The 23,048-nt window shown below is 46.6% G+C and overlaps 1 protein-coding gene across 2 annotated transcripts in view; it reads right to left on the bottom strand.

The window, feature by feature from the left end:
* Positions 1-23,048, bottom strand: part of INO80E (INO80 complex subunit E) — a 173,636-nt gene that overhangs the window by 36,860 nt on the left and 113,728 nt on the right. For both annotated transcript variants that reach the window (XM_085618782.1, XM_085618781.1), the window contains exon 6: positions 482-596. In XM_085618782.1, the coding sequence (XP_085474908.1) occupies positions 482-596 (115 nt within the window). The remainder of the gene's footprint in view (positions 1-481; positions 597-23,048) is intronic.

The raw sequence follows: 23,048 nt of genomic DNA on the forward strand, positions 1-23,048 counted from the left end.
GGGAAACTGCATAGTTATGAGTGACAAGCGAACATTAATGGGGAAGATGACTTACTCAGGAAAAAAAAAATCAGAAAAATAGTAGGTTTGTGGTCACTGATATACACTTGCACTAATTTCCCACCCTGCAAACGCATAAAATACGACTCCTTTCTAGGGCAGATGCGAGATGGTGTCAGGCAAAAACGGGCTTTTTCGGTGGGGGTGGAAGGTAAATATGCAAATGCACATTTGGATCAGATTTCCCTGGGGAGCCTTTTACACAGGCAGACATTTTATACATTTTTCAGAATACCTTTACATTTGCTTTATATGAAGAAAGGATACCATGAGAGAAAATTGCAGTATTATTTTCCCTACCTTTTGTGAATCAGGCTTTTATGGTCGGAGCATTTCCATATGGGATGTCACATCCGACTCTCCAAGTATTCCACCTAAGGCAGTTAATCTTTTTATGTACCTGGCATATCAGGATACTCACAGAGCTTAGGTAAGACGATGGTGCCCCGGCTGTCTGTAAGGGAAACCCCGCTGACATCTGTAATGACAGGCTAGAGGAAGGCGAGGCTGCACTTCCCAGCTGGGGACTTCTCTTCCTGAAAAATATAGAGAAATAAACGCATCATTAGCAATTTATGCAGTTAACATGTCATGAAGCTACAAGCAGCAGTTTTAAGCTGACATGCTGTTTGTACTATGAAGTCCATGAATGCAATTTGCTTCACAATACTTTCTGCCACTTGTATCCCAACTTTGAAAAGTTTGCACCTTCTAAAATTACTTCCAAGGTACATTCATGATTAATGGTTTGTCAAATATTAAGATAAGGCCAGAACTACTGACCGTATCTGACGAGCAAGTAACACAATGGCATGAGGAAGAGAACAGCTTACTCTTTTTGCAAAACAGGCTTGTAGGAATAATTGGCTGTAGTCTGGTGCTGATAATATGGGGGACAGAGAAGATATCAGTAAGCTAAAGTTGCAGGGCAGGGGTTTGTGGCTTTTACACTGGGTACATGAAATCTAAAACCTTACTTTTATGACCCGAATACCAAAGAGTGTCTAGACATTTCGTCCACTATTCAGCATCGGAGTTCTAGGAGCCTTTAGGATATCATGAAGCATATGGACACGCACAATGATCTGCAAACCTTTTATTGCATTCTAGTTGCTACGAGACATACTTTTCGATGTGTTTAGCTCAATTTCTCAAACAACGCTAAAAGAACAAATAGCACTGGTGAGATTTTTCAGTTCGCTACGCCATTTTTCTTGAGACTTTAAAGATATGTTAACAATTGTGAGCAATAAAGCAATGATCTTGGTTCTTTTTGTCATAGTAAGGATAAGTCAGACATATATTTTTTGACAAAGGTAGAAATAATCAGTAGATCGTGCGACTAGCTTGCACTATACTAATCTTGAAACAACATAATAAAATGAAGTAACAATCATCCTTCAGACTATCAAAATTGTGAATATGACTGCTGTCCTCTTGCCTTTTGTTATAGTGGTGAATAAAATGATGCTGCCATTGCAGTTTCATTAAATAAAAATGTGAACAAGGTAGGCAACAAGCACCTTGTTGTCGTAGGCAACAAGCACCTTGTTGTCTTATTTAAGAGGTTAAGAACAAAAATGCCATTGTCTATTGACATTTCGTTCTGTTTGGTTGATGGTGGGAATAAGGCAGAGGTTTTAGTCCTTCCATCAAGGAGGAAATGAGGCAGCCACCAAACTCCTGTCCTGTTTTTAAGCATTAGTGTGATATTCATTTTCATTACTAACCCAGTTTTTAAAAGGAATCAAAACAAAACTGGTACGCAGCTGATCCTAAACCAGTCAAAAGTGAACAGTCACTTTACCAGTTGGCATCCACAATACAATGCACTGACAGTTAAGACCAGTTCATTTTGACAGTTAACTTGAGAGATATTACAGCTTTATTTCAAAATGTAAACTACTGGTGATCTAATGATCCTATTCTGTGAGTCAACTGCAAGCAATATTTGTTCAGGAAAACAAATACTCTGATTAGGGGCTGCAACACATGAGGAGATGGAAGGCAATAAGATTTCGCCAGAGAAGTGGGGAAGAGGTGACGCATAACAAATTAAGAACAAAAAACATGAATGGGCAGCAGTTTCTCTGAAATGGATGGTTATAAGAATTCTCAGGAGGTTTTAGAAGTGGCCTGGAGTATCAAAGGGCACAGACGGGAAGTTTTAGGTCCAACATGGATGCAAAACCTGTATGCTGGAGGGAGGAGATGTCAGTTTTGTACAGAATCTGAACAAAGACTTCATAAACATGATTTTATTTGGCGTCTTATGGAGAGGCGAGGATGCCGAACAGGTTGTGTTCCCTGATTTAGGGGTTGTCTTGTAAAAATTAAAATCTGAACAAAATAAATCAAGATGAGTAATAAAGGGATGCACTCATGATATAAGTTGAGAAACATTTTATGTATTAGAAGAAGGCCCAACACAGTTTTACAGATCAAGGTGCACTATCTTAGCTGAGCAGTGATAAGGTCCAACAATAAATCCATGCAATACCGGCTAAATGTGCTGGATGAAAGGGAGCAGGATAAAATGACAATGTAAGACAATGGGGGTGATGTGGGCACAGCGGTGACTAGTAGTAAACAAAGTGAGCTGACGTAGTATCCTGAAATTGATCACCTGCAAGCAGCCAACTTCAGTCAACTGAGCACAGAAAAAGTATTTAGGGGACATGTTATGAGTCAGGATTCAGTAGTTATAGCATGAGTGACATTAAAAGTTACTTTTTCGTGACTATACAATAACCATTGTCAGTGCCTCTGGTAAATTAGACCCAACCATATTAACAGTGTACAGAGAAGTATAGACATGTTCCCAGTCGATCAGGAAGGATTTTGTTCCCAAGGTGACTCAAAGATCAAGTAGCGCAGGTAATCTATGCATAAGACAAAGTCAGCCTTTAGTTTTTGAGAGGCCCCAAAAGTGCTGGTGGAAGGTCTGGAAGATTTTTCTGATGTGTATACTCACATCCTGGCAGAATGTTTGAGGTAGCTGAAGTTTAGAAACATGTGCTTAATGTCTTTGGGTTACTTCATGCAGGTCCAACATTTGTCTGTTAGGTCTAGTTTATACAGTTTAGACAAGTCCAAAATGCTTCATGCTTAGTCTTGATCTACATTGAGAGAGTGCGGGGTCAGTTTTAGAGGCCATATTTTATTCCATGGGATGGAGGATGATGATTGTTGTGATCAATGAAAAAAAAGGATACCTCCCATTTAAAAAATTTTGTTTTTTGCAATTTGGGGGTCATTTTTGAGGTTTTTGTCAGTGTGCTCCAAGTGAGAAGTTTCTGTGCCAGTTTTGGCAAATAAGGTTTGTGGAGAGAACCAATTTCCGAAAGTCTAACCTTTGGCTTTAGAAACCTGTCTAAGTCTGTGTTGTCCAGATTGTAACTGGTTTTGATGGATGAGAAAGGGACTGAGAACTCTTTGGGACAGAGGTCGTTTATTATAGTAGTCCCTTTAGCAGACCACTCACCTCAATATATGGTTCTACCTCAGAGTTTAATCTGGTGATTATCAACATCGATGGCCATGTTGATGGCTCATCTTGTGTATTAGAGTTGATAATTTTTCGAAGCCACAGACTGTGCTGTTGATATGCTTGTGGTGTGCTGTTTAGGCTTGTTTCACTGTGACGGTAGTTGCTACCTCAAGAGAGAATATCAAACCTTGTTCAATTGGAAGCCATGGGAAGTGGTGGGAGTCAACAGTTATTTCCCACAAACCAGTCTATGTCTTGTCTTATAAGGAGGCTGGCTTGATATTTGTGGAATTGCTTGGTAGAGGCCCCCAAAGAGGTTTGGGGAGACTCAATTTAGGTAAGGAGATTCTCACACTTTTGGAATGTCAAATTAACAAAAATGTTTTTATCAGGTTTCTTGAAGAATTCCTCTGAGAATATAACTGGAAGCATGCTTATCAGAAAAGGAAATACTGGTTCTAACATTATTGTTACCGACTCTATCCTGCCACGTCAGATAATGAATTTTGGGGACCATGAGTGCATTAACTGCTTGATCATACCCAATGATGTTATGTCTGAACCAAATGCCTAGGCTCTTATTCTAGCCTCATCTGAGACGTCTTACCTAGGAGTAAAAAATGAGATACATAGTTTAGTGGAAGTATCTTACTTTTCTTCTAGTTGAGTGAATATCCCAAGACTTTGGCTAGTCGTCTATTGAGCCTAATATTGCAGGTGTGGATTTCCCCCGTTTCGGAGGAGGTTGTGGTGGTGGGTGTGTGGTCTCATTTAAATGAGGCATGTGTATATCTCTCTCTCTCTCTCTCTCTCTCTCTCTCTCTCTCTCTCTCTCTCTCTTCACTGAAAAAACCATAGGTTTTAGGAGCGTTATAGTTAGTTGGACATTTGACTCATATAAAAGCAGAGAAATTCGCCTGTTATAGTTAGCTGAACTAACTATAACTCGCGTGCCCGCAATGCACTAGTGATAAAGTCACATATTACATCACTCATGACATGGTCAGTGACATCACTGATGACATCATGTGAGAAAGTGCCATCTTTCTTGCATGGTATGCCCCCACTTTTTGCTTAATTGCTGAATGTACTTTGACTGAGTGTGCCCTGGACTCCTGCCAATCAGGTGCCCAGGGCCTATGTTCCTTCCCTAAAAACCTCAAACCCAAATTGGCAAACCCAGGCCACATCTCAGCCCTTGGTAAATGGTAACCTAGGTACCCAGGGCCTTGTGACCAGAGAAGGCCTCTAAGGGCTGCAGCACTCATTGTGCCACCCTTAGAGGCCCTGTACCCTAACACAGACACACTGCGCTTGCAGGCTGAGTGTCTGGGTACAAGACAAACAAAGAGTCGACATGGCACACATCCCTGTGTGCCATGCCCACCACCTACACTGACCTGGCATACATCAGCCACCCCTCTAGTTGGGTGCCCTATGCCAGTGGTGTTGGCACAGGAGCATGAGCCCTGTGCCCCTACAGTACCCAGGTCCATTCCTGGGCACTGTAAATGCAGTGCTGCTATTTAAGAATACATGGTGCTGAGAGCTCATCAAACACGAAGTCCACAGCACCATAATGGCAACACTGAGAAGTTTGGTATCAAACTTCTCAGTACATTAAACCCGCACTGATGCCAGTGTGGGATTTAATGTACAAAGCACCACAGAGGGCATCTTAGAGATGCCCCCTGAAACCGAACCTACAATCCACTTCTGGTCTGGGAGGCTGCCTAGGCTGCCACACAGCAGACATGTTGCGGGACCCCTGGGTAGGAGGGCCCGCTCTCCTGGGCCTGCAACAATGCACATCCTGGGCGAGGTGCTAGGTTTCCTCCCCCAGGATGGACAGGGGGAAGCTTCAAAGGCATGCCGCCTCTGTGAGTTTCCCCAGGCCACATGCTGTACCCAGCAAACTGGCCCCCACCGGTTTTCGCCCCCACCGGTTTTCACCCCAACTCTGGCGGGAAGACTGGCCGGAAACCCCAAATAAGGTCAGGGGATGTGCCAGCCTGCCAACCCCAGCCCTCAGGTGGGGGAGGCGAGGTGAAGCACATCTCCGCGCACTCGCCATCTAGAAGATGAGAGGCCCTGCCCAATCAGGACTAGGCTACTGCCCCCCTCCCACAGGAGAGTGGCAGGATAGGGGGTGTACCCACCCCAGGGCAGGGACCCATTGGTCCCTGCCCTTTACCTACCTGTAACGCCCCTAAATCTAGTATTTAGGGGCACCCTGAACCTTCCTTCCTCAGATTCCGAAAAACAAAGAAGAGCAAGAAGAAAGAAGACCTGCCGTGCAGCTGCTAAGAAGAGGAAGACACCAACTGCTTTGGCCCAAGCCCACCGGCCTGTCGACCCTCGAACCTGCTCCTGCTACATCCTGGCACCTCTTGTGGCCAGCAACCTCACAAACCTTTTGGCTCTAAGCACCTGGGACTCCCATGAGCATGGGCTCTGCTCAAAACCAGCTTCTAACCCCTGGCATCAGCCCAGAACCGCGAACCCTGCACACTCTGCACCCGCCAAGCCTGGCCTGTGCCGGAGTGAACTAAGACCCCGAGGACGTCCCCCGGGCGACTGTGACCCCGAATCCGGCACCCAAGGACTCACATTGACGCTCCTGACGACGCCTGCTGCCTCAGAACCAGGTACCCCCCAACAGCGATCAACAGAGGGTAAGATTTCCCAACACCAAAAGGCACCCCGGCGCCCTAAGGCCCCCTGTGCCCAACTCCTGGGTACCTACCTATCCTCCAACTACCCAACTTACCTCTCGAAGTGGGGTGGCACCTGAAGAATCTTTGTCCCCGAGCTTGCAGCCTTTGTTCAACCAGGAGCTTTCCCAATGAAATCCATTGAGCGCCCGAAGGCTCAAAAGCACCCTGCACCCAGCCGCCCGAGTGGCCCTGGCAGTGTAACCTCTACACCTATCTACTTCCCCATTTGCCCTGAGCAAGTGACCAGGAGCCCAGCTCCCACAGCCGCGTGGCCTGCTAGTCAGCAGCCACCATCCAAGGCCCCCCTGCCTCCCATAGGATAACATTGGGCCTAACTCACTCTGCACCCGGCTGCCCCTGTGCCGCTGAGGGTTTAACAACTGTACTTACCTGACCCTGGGAGACCCCTGAATCTGTGCCCAGAACCTTAACTATGCCAGTCGAGTACTTACCCAAAAGCCGATAACCCAATTTTCCTCCATAGGGTAACATTGACTGGTTTCTTCTGAAATTTATTCTAAGTGTGGAGTTTCTAAAACTTAAAATATTCACCAAAAATCAACCGAGTAGCGAAAACGTAAATACTCACCTGCTATTAGGAGAGATTCCAGTGCTGGATCTTGGTGCCCATCACTGACCCTGAAAAGTACTCACAACTGTACTTACCATTAACCCAATTTTCTTCCATAGGAAATCATTGACTGTTTTTCTGTGAAATTTCTTCTAAGTGTCGATTTTTGCAAACTACAAATATTCTTTAAAAATCGTACCAACTCTGAAAACGTAATTGCTTACCTGTTTTAGACTGAGGTCCCAGTACTGAGCCTAGGAGCCCAGTACTGGATTACAAAAGTAACGAGAACATACCATACCTGTAACTTGAATTTTCTCCCATAGGGAATCATTGACTGTTTTTCTATGAAATTTCTTTCAAGTGTCAACTTTTAAAATAGCAAAATATTGCCTAAAAATCACAACAGTAACTAAGTTGACTTTACTCACTTGTTTCCAAGAACTGTCCCAGGACTGAATCTATGATCCAGTCCTGGAGTTAGAAAAATAATCCTGAAAGTAATCTATTGCAAATAACTTAAAACTGCCATTGAGCTCAATGTATTATTGTGTTTGAAATTGTGTTGCCTATTGCAACCATCTGCAACTATCTACAAAAGTCAATTGCATATTGCAAAAGTATTCAACTAAAGCATCTCATTCTGAGAAAGTATATTTTAATACCTACTGTTGGTTCTAAAATAAAACAAACATATTTTTTATATAAACCATTGGCCTAGAGTTCGGTTATTGAGTGTGTGAGACCATTTGCTTACTGAGTGTGTACAACAAATGCTTTACACTGTCCTCTGATACTGCCTTACTGCTCGACCAAGCTACCACTGAGAGTAAGGTTATATCTAAGTTTAGCCTCTGCCAAACCTCTGGGGACTGTGGACTCTGTACACACTGTACCTATTTGGGAACAGTATATTCAGAGCCACTTTCTCACACATCACTGATGACATCTCAAATGACATCACTGATGACATCATCCAGTGAATGTGCGTTTCTGTAAAGTTGAAATATTTTTTATATATATCTATGCCAAGGTGTATTGAAGAATGAGTGGATTTACAAGTGCCTGAATGGATTATTTAGTAGGTGCGTGACTGACTGTATAAGTGAGGGATTGAACATGTGTTACTGATTGTATGGGTTAGTGACTAAACTGTGTGAAAGTCTGTATTAGTGTCTCAGTTGGTGTATAAGCGGCTGCATGGGTTGGTGAGTAGGTACATGAGTGTCTATATGGGTTATTGATTTGTTGTCTGAGTATCTGTATGGGTGCCTGAGTGTCTGCGTGGGGGGGTGTGTGACTATGTGCATAGATGTCTGAGTGGGTGATTCACTGGTTGTATGCATTAAAAAGTGCATCTGGGAAGGGCTGTACGAGTGAGTTAATGTGTGTATGGGTGTGTTGGTGAGTAAATTAATGTCTCAGTGGTATATGTGTGAGTAACTACATATGTTTTAAGGCAGTATATGTGAGTGTTGGAGTATATAAATGACTATACGTGAGAGTAAGTTATTTGAAGGAGTGGGTGTATAAAAGTGTCTGCTTGTATCAGTGATTGTATTTGTATAAGTCAGTAACTATGTGTTAAGATCTGCATAAATAAGTGATGTGGTGTGTGTATAATTAACACAGTTGGTGTGTATAACTGTATACATGAGTAAATGGGTATGTGATTGATTCTTTGCATGACTGACTAGGTGTGTGAGTAACTATGGATGAGTGGCGGACTGTGACTGTATGTATAGGTGTATGAGTGCATATTATAGTACTGTATTGATGAGTAACTGCATGTATAAGTGAGTGGATGTGAGTGTATCAAAGTTTATATTAGGCCATCAGTATGTGTATCAGATTATCAGGTGGATGATGTTGTGGATGATGTCATCAGTGATGTCACTGACCATGTCATGAGTGATGTAATATGTGACGTCATCACCAGTGCATTGCGGGCGCGCGAGTTATAGTTAGCTCAACTAACTAGAACGGGCGAATTTCTCTGGTTTTATACGAGTCAAATGTCCAACTATAACGTCCCTGAAACCTAAGGTTTTTTCAGTGAATTTCTATAACGTCTGTAAAACCTATGTTTTTTTTTTGTGAATTACTAAGTTTTTTTAAATGCTAATTCCTAACTATAACATCTGTAAAACCTATGTTAAATGCTAATTTCATATATTAATATTTATAAAACTTATATTGTTTCTATTTTTTTTGTAATATTTTGGAACTCTATTATCCTTTTTTGTTTTTAATTTTAAAAATATGTAATGTTTTATATCTTCAAAAAAAAGTATGTATATCCGTTTTTTTTTGTTGAGAAAACTGAAGTCCCGTACCGCTAGTGTACCAAGCTCCATCAGCACATGAATCCTATCAGCCATATTGCTAAACTCGTAAAGGATGCGCATTTCGTATCCGACGGGTTCGTGGCACCGCGTCCCGCGTAACATCATATACGTATGTGGTCGCGCCAGCTGCTACTTTGGTATGTGACGGGTACGCAGTACCAAGCCGTGCCTTACGTCATGTACGTATGGGGTCACACTCGCTGCGCGTTGCGTATGTGACGAGTGCACGCTGCCAGGCCCTGTGTTACATCATAGACGTATGTTGTCGCGCCGGGAACGCAATTCCCTCATTTTTTTTTTGTCTCAAAACTATATCTAAATAAGTTTAAAGTGTATATGAGAACAAGCGATAATCTAAAATATTTTAAACATTTATATATTTCTAACTGTAATAAACATATATTATGATAATATTTTCTCAAAATCGCGTCGGGTGCGGCCTCCTTGCGCGCTCGCTGCGCAATTGCCATGTGACCTTAAAGAAAAGCATTTGATTGGTTCATAACATTTCCCATTGTAACAGTTGGAGGACCCCACCCATTTTCGCCATTTTCTCTACAGCGTTTGATGAGAGACTCCTCTTCTGCTTACAGAGCTTTTTTGAAAACTTTTTTGCTATGTACACATATCTGACAGTACACACAACATGCAACCATCATCTTCATCAATATTCATGCTCTGTAAAGTAGCCTTCCACCTGTTATAGCCATGCATCTAAAAGCTACATAACAGAACTTTTCCCCACTGCCAGTGGTAACATGGTTGCATACGCTGTCCACAGCACAATGTAATGTGGTACGGCCATGGGGCAGTATCATACATACATAATGAACACACAGACACAGATAGATAGTGAAAGTGGGTACGGGCACGTGCGCTCGACTCCTTTTTATTACCAGGGTCACATATCCCCAGTGACGTCTGTGCTGGATGCGTGTGGGGTGAGTGTAAACCAGCCCTCAGGGAATGGTTGGTGCTAGCATCAACTACAACAGTAATCATTGGATCACACACAGAGTGAATATGCTACTTACCAGTATGCATCTGTTCTTGGCATGTAGGGCTGCTGACATTCATATCTGTGCATAGATCGCCGCCTAGTGTTGGGTCCGGATGTTTGCACGTTGTTGTCCTGGAAGAGTCTTCGAAGTATCCTGAGATAGGTGACTCCTCCCCTGGACCACAGTGCGCATGGGCATCGTCTCCATCCTCAGATTGTTTTTCGCCATTGTGGCAGTGATGGAGTAGATACAGAAAGTGATGACCATGCTATACAGTAATTCTGAGAGCTGCAGCTGCTACAGGCGCCGGGGAGGAGGGTGGGCGATATGAATGTCAGCAGCCCTACATGCCAAGAACAGATGCATACTGGTAAGTAGCATATTCAGTTCGAGGCATGTGGGCTGCTGAATTCATATCTGTGCATAGAATATATAGCAGTACCTCCTATTAGCGGCGGCCACCAGTGCCAGCTGCAGTGGTCTGAAAAAGAGTTTTGAGAACAGCCTGTCCTACAGCTGCCTGCTGTTTTGAGTGTACATCTACACAGTAGTGTTTGGTAAATGTATGTATAGTGGACCATGTGGCTGCTCTACATATTTCCTGTAAAGGAATGTTTCCCAGGAAAGCCATGGACGCCCCTAACTTACGTGTTGAGTGGGCTCGTGGGGGAATCGTTAATGTGCGTTTAGCCTTTTGATAGCAAATTTGAATACATTTAACGATCCATCTGGCTATACCTGCTTTGGAGATGGCGTTGCCTTTGTGTTGTGGAGAAAAGGCAACGAAAAGTTGTTTTGTCTTCCTAAAGTCTTTAGTTCTGTCTATATAGTACATGAGGGCCCTTTTCACATCTAGTGTATGGAGCATTCTTTCAGCGACATTGTGTGGATTCTGAAAGAAAACAGGCAGTTCAATAGTTTGATTCATGTGGAACTGCGATATTACTTTAGGCATGAATTTGGGGTTGGTACGCAGTACGACCCGGTTTGCGTGAACCTGTATGAATGGCTCTTGAATGGTTAGTGCCTAGAGTTCACTAACTCTTCTTAACGAAGTGATTGCTACTAGGAAAGCTACTTTCCAGGTGAGGAATTGAATCTCACATGAGTGGAGAGGTTCGAAGGGTGGACCCGTTAATCTGGTGAGGACCAAGTTGAGGTTCCACACTGGTGCTGGCGGGTGTCTTGGGGGAATTACTCGTTTAAGTCCCTCCAAGAAAGCTTTGATGGCAGGCACTCTGAATAAAGAGAGGTGCTGCCTGTTCTGGAGATAGGCTGCTATTGCGGTTAAATGGATGCGTATTGAGGTGTATGCCAGATTGCATCGGTATAGGTGTAAGAGGTAACAGATTATGTTTTGAATGGGTGCGTCTAGCGGGTTGATGTTATTGTGGGTGCAGTAAATAACAAACCTCTTCCATTTAGCTGCATAGCAAGCTCTGGTAGTGGGTCTCCTGGCCTCCTTGATGATTTCCATACAGTCAGGTGGCAGGTTTAGGTAGCCAAACTCTAAGACTTCAGGAGCCAGATTGCCAGGTTCAGCTGTTGCGGATCTGGGTGCTGAATTTCGCCATGGCTCTGCGTTAGAAGTGCAGGTGTTATCCGCAGCCCTTGATGCGGCACCACGGAAAGTTCTAGAAAGGTGGTGTACCATGGCTGGCACGCCCATGTTGGAGCAACTAGGATAACCGTCAGTGAGTGCTGTCGCAGTTTGCGTGCCATCAGTGGTATTAATGGCGCTGGGGGAAAAGCGTACGCAAATCTGCCGGACCAGTTCATCCATATCGCATTGCCCTGCGATTGTGGATGTGGGAACCTGGCGGCAAAGCTTTGGCATTTTGCGTTTTCGTTTGTGGCGAATAGGTCTATTTCTGGGTGACCCCACTGTTGGAAGTACGGTTGGAGTACTGATGGGTGTAGCTCCCACTCGTGCATCTGGTGGCTGTGTCTGCTGAGCAGATCTGCCATTTGGTTGTCCTTGCCTGGGAGGTGTTCCGCCATGAGGAATATGTTCCTCTGAATGGCCCACTTCCACATGCTCTGAGCCAGATGAGACAACTGTGGAGAGTGTGTTCCTCCCTGCTTCTGTATGTAGTACATGGCAGTCATGTTGTCCGTCCGGATCAACACGACTTTGTTGCACAAGTGTACTTTGAATGCCTTCATTGCCAGGAAGATTGCCATCAGTTCCAGAAGGTTGATGTGCATCTTCTTTTGTTGTGTTGTCCATAGTCCCTGCACTGTGTAATTGAGTACATGAGCTCCCCATCCCTGGAGAGAGGCGTCCGCTGTCAGTATTATTTGTGGAACAGGCTCTTGGAACGGTCGGCCCTTGCAAAGGTTTTGTGGATTCCACCAATGCAGAGAGTTGTATGCCCGACCGCTCACCAACACTAGGTCTTTTAATTGCCCGTGAGCCTGATTCCATTGACGTGCTAAGCACTCCTGAAGCGGGCGCATATGTAGTCTTGCGTGCGGGACTATGAAAATGCAGGAGGCCATCATGCCTATCAACTGCATGAACACTCTTGCAGGAAGGGAGTGTTGTGGTTTGAACTTGGAGATCAGCAATTGCATGCTGTTGATCCTCACTAAATTTGGCTGAGCTGTGGCTGCCAGAGTGTGTATTGTTGCGCCCAGGTACTGTCGTACGTGTACGGGTTGTAGATGTGATTTTGGGTAATTTAGTGAGAATCCCAGACTGTGAAGAAGGTGAATGGTGAGGGACATGTGGCTGGCACATTGCTGGGCTGACTTTGCCTGAACAAGCCAGTCGTCCAGGTAAGGGTAGACGTGAATGTGTTGTCGCCGTAGATGTGCAGCCACTGTAGCTAGGCACTTGGTTAAGACCCTGGGTGCTGTTGTCACGCCGAAGGGGAGGACTTTGAATTGATAGCGCTGTCCCTGAATGGTGAACCTGAGATATTTCCTGTGTGATGGGTGGATGGGTATGTGGAAGTAAGCATCTTTGAGGTCTAGAGTGGCTAGGAAGTCTCCCTGGCTGAGCAGCGGGAGAACCTGTTGTAGGGTGAGCATATGAAAATGCTCCGATAGAATGTAGTGGTTGAGGGGTCTGAGGTCTAGTATAGGTCTGAGCGACCCGTCCTTTTTTGGATTAGGAAGTACAGGGAGTACATCCCTGTCCCCTGCTGGTTGATGGGCACGACCTCTATTGCACCTTTTTGCAGCATACTTAGCACTTCTTGCTGCAATAATGCTAAGTGCTCTGCGGACATAGGACGGTGCTTTGGCGGTATTGTGGGTGGAGTGGAGGTTAATTCGAGACAGTAACCGTGCTGGATAATATCCCTGACCCACCTGTCCGTGGTGATGGCTTTCCACGTGGACAGGAACCGCTGGAGTCTCCCCCGACAGGTGTTATGTGGTCGGGGGGAAGGGAGAGGGCGTCACTGTTTGTTCTTGGGTGAGGACCTGGTGTTGCCGTAACCGCGTCCTCTGCCCTTGGTGCTGGAGCCACGATATCCTCCTCTGTTGTTTTTATCGTAGGTACTCTGTGTGCCCCCTTTATTGTATATCTGTTGTGACCCCTGTCCTCTAGCTGCTCCCCTATTCCCGGGGCGACGAAAGGAGCCACTACGAAATGTTTGCGTTTGCAGAGCCCCCATTGACTTTGCAGTGTCAGTGTCCTTTTTTATCTTTTCTAAGGTGGTGTCAACTTCTGGTCCGAATAAGTAGTCGGGTTGACAGGCTGAGTTAGGATGTTGTTTTGAATCTCAGGTTTGAATCCGGAGATTCTTAACCAAGCGTGTCGGCGTAACATAACGCTGGTGTTTATCGCCCTTGCAGCTGTGTCGGCAGCATCTAGTGCGCACTTAATGGATGCATTTGTAAGGAGTTGTCCCTCTCTGATGAGGAGCTCCGCTGCCTCTTTGTATTCGTCTGCCAGATGTTGGAGTAGTGACTCTAGCGTATCGTAGTGTGAACGATCGTAGCGAGCCAGGAGGGCCTGTGTATTGGCAATGCGCCAGATGTTTGCTGCTTTAGCTGCAATCCTCTTGCCAGAGGTCTCCAGCCCTTTGGACTCCTTGTCTGGGGGAGGAGCATCACCAGTTGTTTGTGAGTGCGCTCGTTTGCGAGCGTTAGCAACCACCATGGAGTCCAGAGGTAACTGACCTCTAATGTACATAGGGTCCCCGGGCGCAGGTTTGTATTTTTTTTCAATCCTGGGGTTCAGCACCCGTGCCCTGGTTGTTTCCTTGAAAATGTCCTTTGCTGGCTTGAGAACACCTTTCAACATGGGCAGAGTCTTGACAGTCCTCTCAGAGGAGGCGAAAGTGTCCACCAAGAAGTCGTCTTCAACTGTGTCAGAGTGGAGTTGTACTCCATGATTGGCTGCAGCCCGTTTTATGAGGGCATTGAAGGCAGCAGTGTCCTCTGTGGGAGATGTTTTTGCGCCGTAAAGCTGCGTGTCCTGGGTATCTGTTGCGGCACCCGGGTCTGCAGGGTCATCCCAAGCTTGATCTGGGTCCTGCTGTTCTTCAGGATCTATATCCCTAGGGTAGGTGGTATCATCACCCATGTAATCCTCCATTGCGTCCGCGTCGGAGGGCGTCGGAGAAAAGGACTGGGGATCCGGATAGGACGTATGCAGGCGTTCGTATAGAACCGGTTCCGACTCTGCTGGCAGTTTCTGCTTTAGAGGGATTCTGTAAGAGTCCAAGGCCTGCTCTGGCGTGACCTTCCGTTTCCGGATTATGAGTCTGCCGGTGTCGGCGTCGATGAAGTGGGACGGTGGAGGCTCAGTAGGAGAGTGTCCAGTAGATGGGGACCCTGTCTGGCGGACACGTGTTCGGATCTCTAACATCTTCGGCGCCGTGGACGGCGGCAAACCAAAAGTGATGTTGGTTGGTGCCGAAGGTGCCTTTGGAGCCTTTTTCGGGTCGGGGTCCGACGTGGACTGGAGGGCTGCCCGTTCTCTGATGCGTTGCAATGACGCCGCAACTTGTCGCACTGAGAACGCCGAAGGTTCTTTGGTGCCGAGTGGTTCTGTAGAGGTAGGCGTGGACTGCTTCGGAGCCACAGGGTCATTGATTCGAGTTGAGATAGTAGCGGTCGACGGAGTCGATGACTTGACTTGTGTCGCTGCCGTCGAAGTGGACCCCGATGGAGCGGCCATCTTAGGTTTGGTGGTCGGGGCTGATTGCTTCGGTGCCGGGGGCCGAGGCGCTTTTGTGGTACCGATGGCCTTCGTTTTCGGGTGGGTACCGACATCCGCAGCAGCGAGTTCGGCGCCGAAATCCCTTTTAGTGCGTTCGGAGCCGATGGTCTGTGCTGGCGTCGAAGGAATGGAGGTCTTCGAGCAGACCACTGCTAGTTTCACTTTCGGTTTCTGTGGAACCGGTGCGACGATTGGAGTCTTTTTCGGTAATAATGGCTCTTGCTGGATGTTCGAGGCCGGGCCCGAAGGCGGGGCCGAAGAACTGCAGGATTGATCTTGGGTAAGGCCCGGAGGCGATCCCTTGACCGGAGCCGTAGAATGACGCACTTTGATAGCCTCCGTTTCAACGGGTAGGCCCTGCTCTTCACCAGAGCTATCTTCTTCGGCCCCAAAGGCCTCATCGTAGTCTCCTACCTCATCGTCGGCTTCTTCCCTGTGAAAAAGCGCTTCATCGGCGTCTTCCGATCGGGAATCGTGTTCGGAAGCGGGGCTGGAGTGTATGTCTTCCACGCTTTCAACATCCTGGTCCTCGGTGCTGAAGATGTTGGCCGGGGCCGGTGCCGATTGCTGCGCTTCTAGTCTCGCCGCCCGTCGATTTCGGAGAGGCTTCTTGGATCGGAATCGGGCACAGGCCATACATTTTGATTCGTCGTGATCCGGCGAGAGGCATTTGTTGCACACCGGGTGGACGTCGATATGTGGATATTTGGCGTGGCATACAGGACACCGTTTGAATGGTGTCCTCGATTACATCGTCGATGTCGGATCCGAAAAACTTGAAGAAGTTTGCTAAACTAAGCAAGAAAGCTGTCGATACCGAGCGGGAACAGTACCGACGAAAACTAGAGGCCTTTTGGCCTTAAACTAAATTTTCCTAACTTGAGCTAAGATAAGCACATCCGAACCCAATGGCGGAAAAAAACAATCTGAGGATGGAGAGGATGCCCATGCGCACTGTGGTCCAGGGGAGGAGTCACCTATCTCAGTACGGCATTGCTACTCCCGGTCACAACTGCTCCAGTTCCGCACCGATGTCCGGACTCCGGAAGTACCGGCGCTGGCGCATGTTTCAATGACTACTGGCAGCTCTCCTCAGGTGGGATTGAAGTGTGGACTCCTAAATGTGAGGTCTCTTCCTAAACACTCTACAGAAATTCAGCTGCTGATTGAAGAACATGACTGCGATATTCTGTTCATGACGGAAACCTGGCTTGCACCCGGTCTTGACTTGGAACTTGGCGCTATCTGCCCCCCTGGGTTCAAAGCCTTTCACAAGCCCAGACCTAGTGGCAGGGGTGGCGGAACTGGGATGGTTTTCAAAGAAAGTTGGGATTTCTCGCCATTAGACATTGATGAGATTTCGCAGTTTGAATCCCTGGGCTTCTCACTGAAAGACAGATCAGGCCATGTCCTGACTGGAGTTTTATGCTATAGACCTCCGGGGACTATGAGCGAACAGTCACAACAGCAGTTCCTGGATGTGATCAGTAACTTGGCACTCACTCACCGCAGGCTACTGATTCTAGGAGACTTTAATCTCTGGCCCAATGCTATGATGAAAACTGCGTATAATAACATCGTTCAATCATGCGCCAATCTTAATCTGTCACAACATGTGTTGGAACCCACACATTCGGCAGGACATGCACTAGATCTAATTTTTGCGGCAGAGAATGTAGTGACCTTGGACAACATCCTCCCAGTGGATTGGTCTGATCACCATTTAATTAGATTTAGAGTCCTGTCGATCCTTAGGGGTTGTCCCCCCCCCGCCTAAAGATAGCAATAGTGTCTTGGGCAGGGATTGGAAATCCCTGAGAAGGAAAGCTCAGTGTGCCTCTTTATTTAAGGAGGCTCCTCCCCCTGTGCCAGGGCGCTCAGTCGACTGCAACTTTAAGGAGCTCTGTAGTTACATCACAACTACCATTAATAAGATTGCTCCACTGAAACGGGTTAGGAAAAGAGGTTCCCCGTCGGTCCCCTGGTTCTCCGAGGAACTAAGAGTTTTTAAAATTCAATGCCAACACGCAGAGAGGCAGTGGCGTAGGCAGTACCTGACCATCGATAAGATTATTTGGCGTGAACTGCTGGTCCGGTACAAGCAAGCCATTGCCTCCACTAAAGCGTTGTATTTTGCTGATCTTATTTCAAACTCCCCGAACAGTGCTAAATGTGTCTTTAACATTTTGAGAGGTGTTGCTAACCCTGAGTGTTTGGCGAATAAGATCATCCCCTCGCAGGATTTGTGTGATGGGCTGGCTGCCTTCTTTTACAACAAAATAAAGGGAATCCTTGAGGGCATGCAGCCTAATTCTGCAACTAGTTGCAAGGCTGGAACATGTACTTCCACAGTGGATCCGCCTGACTGTACTGTGCTCAGGCCATGCGAAGAGGTACCCGTGGGACTCTGCCTAGATCACTGGACCTGTCCTTCTCTGGAGGACTTTTCCAGTGTGGCTATGAAAGTCTGCTCTGGTTCTCCCTTAGACCCTATTCCGCAGAAATTCTGGAAGGAATTAGGGTCAGATACCTTTCCGCACCTCCATATGATTATCAATCAGTCATTAATCAGTGGTGTAGTCCCAGCCTGTTGGAAGGATGCGCTGGTATCCCCCCTTCTAAAAAAACCATCGCTGGATCCCGCTTGCTACGGGAGCTATCGTCCTATCTCTTTACTGCCCTATCCAGCCAAGATAGCTGAACGACTTGTCAGCCAGGAGCTTTCAGGGTTTCTTGAGAGCAACGGGAATTTGGAGAAGAATCAGTTTGGCTTTCGTCCGGGGCATGGTACCGAGTCTGCCCTGATCACTGCTGTGGACGATATGTGAATGCGGGCGGACAAGGGGCACTCCGCAACTTTGATACTGCTTGACTTGTCCGCCACTTTCGATACGGTCAGCCACAGCATCCTCCTACATCGGCTCGAGGAGTTAGGGGTCACAGGCATGGCCCTTAAATGGCTTTGCTCTTACCTATCGGACAGACGGCAGGCGGTCTTTCTGCCTCCATTCCAGTCAGATTTTTTGCCGAACAAACAGGGGGTTCCACAGGGCTCTTCTATTAGCCCTATTTTGTTCAATGTTTACATGCGCCCTTTGGTGCAGATCATCAAATCCTGTAACATCTCTGCAGTTAACTATGCCGATGATACGCAATTGATCATCTCCTTGGATAGTGATGATCAGGTGGACTTCTTATCCACCTTCCACAATTGCATGATGGAAATGACGACTTGGCTGAGGAATAATGATCTGCAGTTTAACGGTGCCAAAACTGAGATTCTACATTGCTCAGTAGGAAGGGTGCCTTTTACCCTGCCTTCCAACTTTTGGCCTCTCCCTCTGGATACCCCTCTGGTTCCAGTAAAGACTGTTCGTAATTTGGGGGTCTGCCTTAATGAGAAGCTAAGTCTGGAGTCGCATGTCAACAAGGTAGTTTCAAACTGCTATCTGATCATGAGAGGCTTACGTAGGATTTTGCCCCTTCTTCCTTCTCATGTACGAGGTACAGTAGTCCGATGCACAATTCTCAGCCGCCTGGACTACTGTAATGCCTTGTTGCTTGCCTCCCCTGCATATTTGATTCAGAGACTTCAACGGATCCAGGCAGCTGCCGCAAAACTTGCTCTTCTGAGACCGCGTTCTTCCTCCAGCACTAGGGCCTTGTCCGAATTACATTGGCTGCCCGTGCATCAGAGAATTTTGTTTAAATCTCTGTGTGTAGCTTTTAAGGCTCTTCATGGCTTTGGCCCTATACCACTGCAAAATCTTTTCAGATGGTATACTCCCACGCGCATGCTGCGCTCCTCTTCAGCTAGGTTGGCCCCGACTCCCAAAACAACGAGAGCCACCCTGGGAGGCCGTGCCTTCAGCTCTGCGGCTGCACGCTTATGGAATAGCCTCCCTGTGGAGTTACGACTGGTCCAGGATCTAACCCTCTTCTGCAGACAGCTGAAAACCTGGCTGCTCCCCAGAGCCTAATTCTCAGCCCTCCCTCCGTTTCCTCCTTCACTCTGTCTTTAGCGCCAGGATGCCCGTAGGGTTGCAGTGCGCTCTACAAATATAAATACATACATACTTCGAAGACTCTTCCAGGACAACAACGTGCAAACATCCGGACCCAACACTAGGCGGCGATCTATGCACAGATATGAATTCAGCAGCCCACATGCCTCGAACATTCAATAATAAAAGGGTCAATAGTTTGTGCTGCAGTAAGGTAGGGACACTAGATGTGAAATAATACAGAACAGATTCTATCGTAAGACAACCATAACTTGTGGTATACTAAGATACAGGCAGTGGATCTAAAATAATACACAAAAAGATTGTATCAAAGGGTCCATCAGGTCTAGTGCACTTAGATAGCCACATCAAAAGCACTCAGCATGTGCACAGCCAGCGATGATGCGTGCTGCGGGCGGGCCGAACTAGGAGCAATGTCTGTTGCCTACAACACTACATCACCTGCAATAGGGACTCGATCTAAATTGTGAACACTGCTGTCTGCAGTGTAGGCCAGAGAGCGATCAGCAAGGGCCCACAGCCACGTGGAGTTGACTTGGTGTCCAGTTTGCTGTACGTGAAGCAACAGAAACCATGTGCGGACCCTGCAATGATGCGTATGCGTGGTGCGGACAGAGCACACTGGAGCAATGTCTTTTGCCTACAGGACTGCGTCATCTACAAAAGCGACTCGATTTGAATTGTGAACACTGCTGTCTGCAGTGTAAATTGAAGGCAGGAGTGAGCACAGTCTTCCATGAATACTTTTGCTCACGTCCTCTTCACAAAATACAACATACATTAACCCCTTCGGTGCTCATGACGGAACGGTTCCGTCATGAGCCACGGTTGAGCTGTGCTCATGACGGAACCGTTCCGTCATGACCACGCCCGCGCAAGATTCCGTCAGCACAGCGGCGGAATCTGCGCAGCATGGAAGGGGTTAAATAAAACTCTGCAATAAATAAATCAAAACAATTCGAATTGCGATCTCTGCTGTACAGTGTTATACAGCGTTCTTCACCACTACCAAGAAGAATTTGGTCATTGTACTAGACCTATAAGTCATCTTAAAAAACTTCTTCAAGCAAGTATACTAAAAGGCTATTGTGTATATTTCAATAGACGTTGTAGTTAGTTGCCTACTGGATTCTGTAATTAAACAATCACCAGTCGATCTGAACTGTGAGACCTGCTGACCGCACTGTAGGCCAGAGGCAGTTGTCATTAACGCCTCACAGCCACGTGCTGTTGGATTCGGAAGCACGCAGTTGGTTGCACCTGATCAGAGTGGGTACACAGAAATCATCACAAACTTTAACTTCTGACATCCTCAATAACAGAATCAAGACCCCGTTTCACTGTTCCGACCTGCTGTTCCACGGTGTACTCCACCGAGTGCACTCAACCAAGCCCAATAATCATGTGCAGCAGTTAGCTACGGAAGCACATAGTCTGATGCACCTCAACGGAGGGAGTTCTCTCAAAACCAAGCAGCAAGTAATATCGGACATCGTCCATTTTGGGATCAAGACACCGTTTCACTGTTGGGACCTAGAGTTGCTTGCATCTGGTCGCAGGGAGTACCTTCATCTCCACTCTCAGATATAGTTCTAACATCGTCCATTGTGGGATCAAGATCCCGTTCCACTGTTCGGACCTGCTGTACGGCGGTGTACTCCACCGACTACAGCCACCCAACCCCAATAATCATGTGCAGCAATTAGCTACGGAAGCACAGAGTCTGATGCACCTCAACGGAGGGAGTTCTGTGAAAACCAAGCAGCAGGCAATATCGTACATCGTCCACTTTGGGATCAAGACACCGTTTCACTGTTGGGACTTAGATTTGGTTACAGCTGGTCGAAAGGAGTACCTTCATCTGGACTCTCAGATGCAGTTCTAACATCGTCCATTGTGGGATCAAGACACCGTTCCACTGTTGGTACCTTTTTGACTACTGTGTTAGTAGTATACAGAGCACTTCACGATGCTGGGCCTCAGGCTGGGTGCTGTCTGCCTGTGTCGCGGTCGCCAGCGTTGATCTCAGGAGCCTTCCCAGCTCGCAGACCTCGGCCCAAAAGCTTCCGCCGGCACGTGGAGGGCCCTCTTTCACATACGACTGTGTTGAAAGGTGAACTATGGGGCATATGTGCGTCGCAGCGGCCATGACGGTTTCTGGGTAGCAGCAGGCTGAGAGCATTATTCCCACAGCCACCTTCGCTCACGGCGTCAGCCGCGTGGCGGTGTAAGCTGCGCAGACATGTTCGCCATTCCGGAAGAGAACCACAACCAGAGAAACATGCCTTTTATTCATCCCGCTACGCTAGCCTTGCTTACGGCGAGCCAGCCCACTACGCTAAAGATTTGGGGGGGGGCGCGGAGGGGGCACGTACGCGCTATGTTTTCGTAATCTTCCCTACTGACTGTACGATCATGGTTGCGTCCACTGTCGACTTCATTCAATAGACCATCAGTCTATGTTGACATGTAAATGTCTGTGCTCTGCATACTCAAGTCTGTCCGGCACATCCCCTCAACACTTTGCATTGTATACTTTTATAACCGAGAATCGCTTGCCACCTTCGCACATACTTTGCTGCCATCTCACCCCGCATTCTGCATTGTGTGGCAGAGGTGCCATGCCATGTTTGGTTTGTGTACATGCCTAGCCACGGTTCCCACAGTACTTAGTGTCATTGTGTCTGCTAGGTGTGCATGTTGTTTGTCATGTTGTATGTGATTATATAAGGTAGCGCGTTTATTCACGAGCAGTGGTTTTTCCCTTTACATATCGCTGTCTTAAAGAGGATACCGAAGTTTTTCTCACAGGTGAAAAGTGGGACCACAATGGCAATCATTCATTACTATGCAAGAAGTCCAACTGCACGACGCTTCTAAGCTTACAGCCCCCAATCGTGCATGCTTTCTTAAAAGCACACCAACTCCCACAATCAGACAAACATTCACACAGCTTTCTAATGTCAGTTATCTGCTTCTTAATAACATGGACTGCTACGCAATGTGAGCTGGCATACCGTATGTCCTTACTGTTTCAAACCGGATAACTTCCTCTGGCAATCTATATTCCCACCCACACAAAGTAACTCCCAAAGTTCAAATTGGTCTTCAATACCTACTTTGAAAACAGATTTTATTAAACGGAGCAAACTGAAAGCGCTTTTGTTTCAAACAGAAGTGTCCCTCACTTCTCCAAAAGTAATTTATCGACTGCAGATAGCACGAACTTCAAGTAAAATACACTCCCTTTTAAATACCAACCTCCCATTACACTTTGTGAATTGTTACACAATTTTCAACACATCTGACATTTAAGGTCTGGCACACTTTAACATTGTCTCCTCCGGCCTTCTCACAGGATTTCAAACTGTTTTTAGTCTAATACCAGACTTGATTCATTCGATCATCTCTGGAATAACAGCAACAGTGCCCATAATTCTCGCTCTGTTTGCGACCATCCTACTACTATTTTAGCTTGTTAAAAATGGCTACGCTCCCTGTGGTAACAAGAATGTCCGACAGAATACGCCTCTACGCGAAGCTACATCAATACCATGAAAAAATGGAACAACTTTTCGGCTGCCTGCCTCTATCTATTATCGGAGCCAGCTAAAACATGACATTTATTTACACATATACAATCTGCGTGCAACCATC

The sequence above is a fragment of the Triturus cristatus genome, chromosome 7 (genome assembly GCF_964204655.1).
Source record: "Triturus cristatus chromosome 7, aTriCri1.1, whole genome shotgun sequence".
In the NCBI taxonomy this organism is placed as follows: domain Eukaryota; kingdom Metazoa; phylum Chordata; class Amphibia; order Caudata; family Salamandridae; genus Triturus; species Triturus cristatus.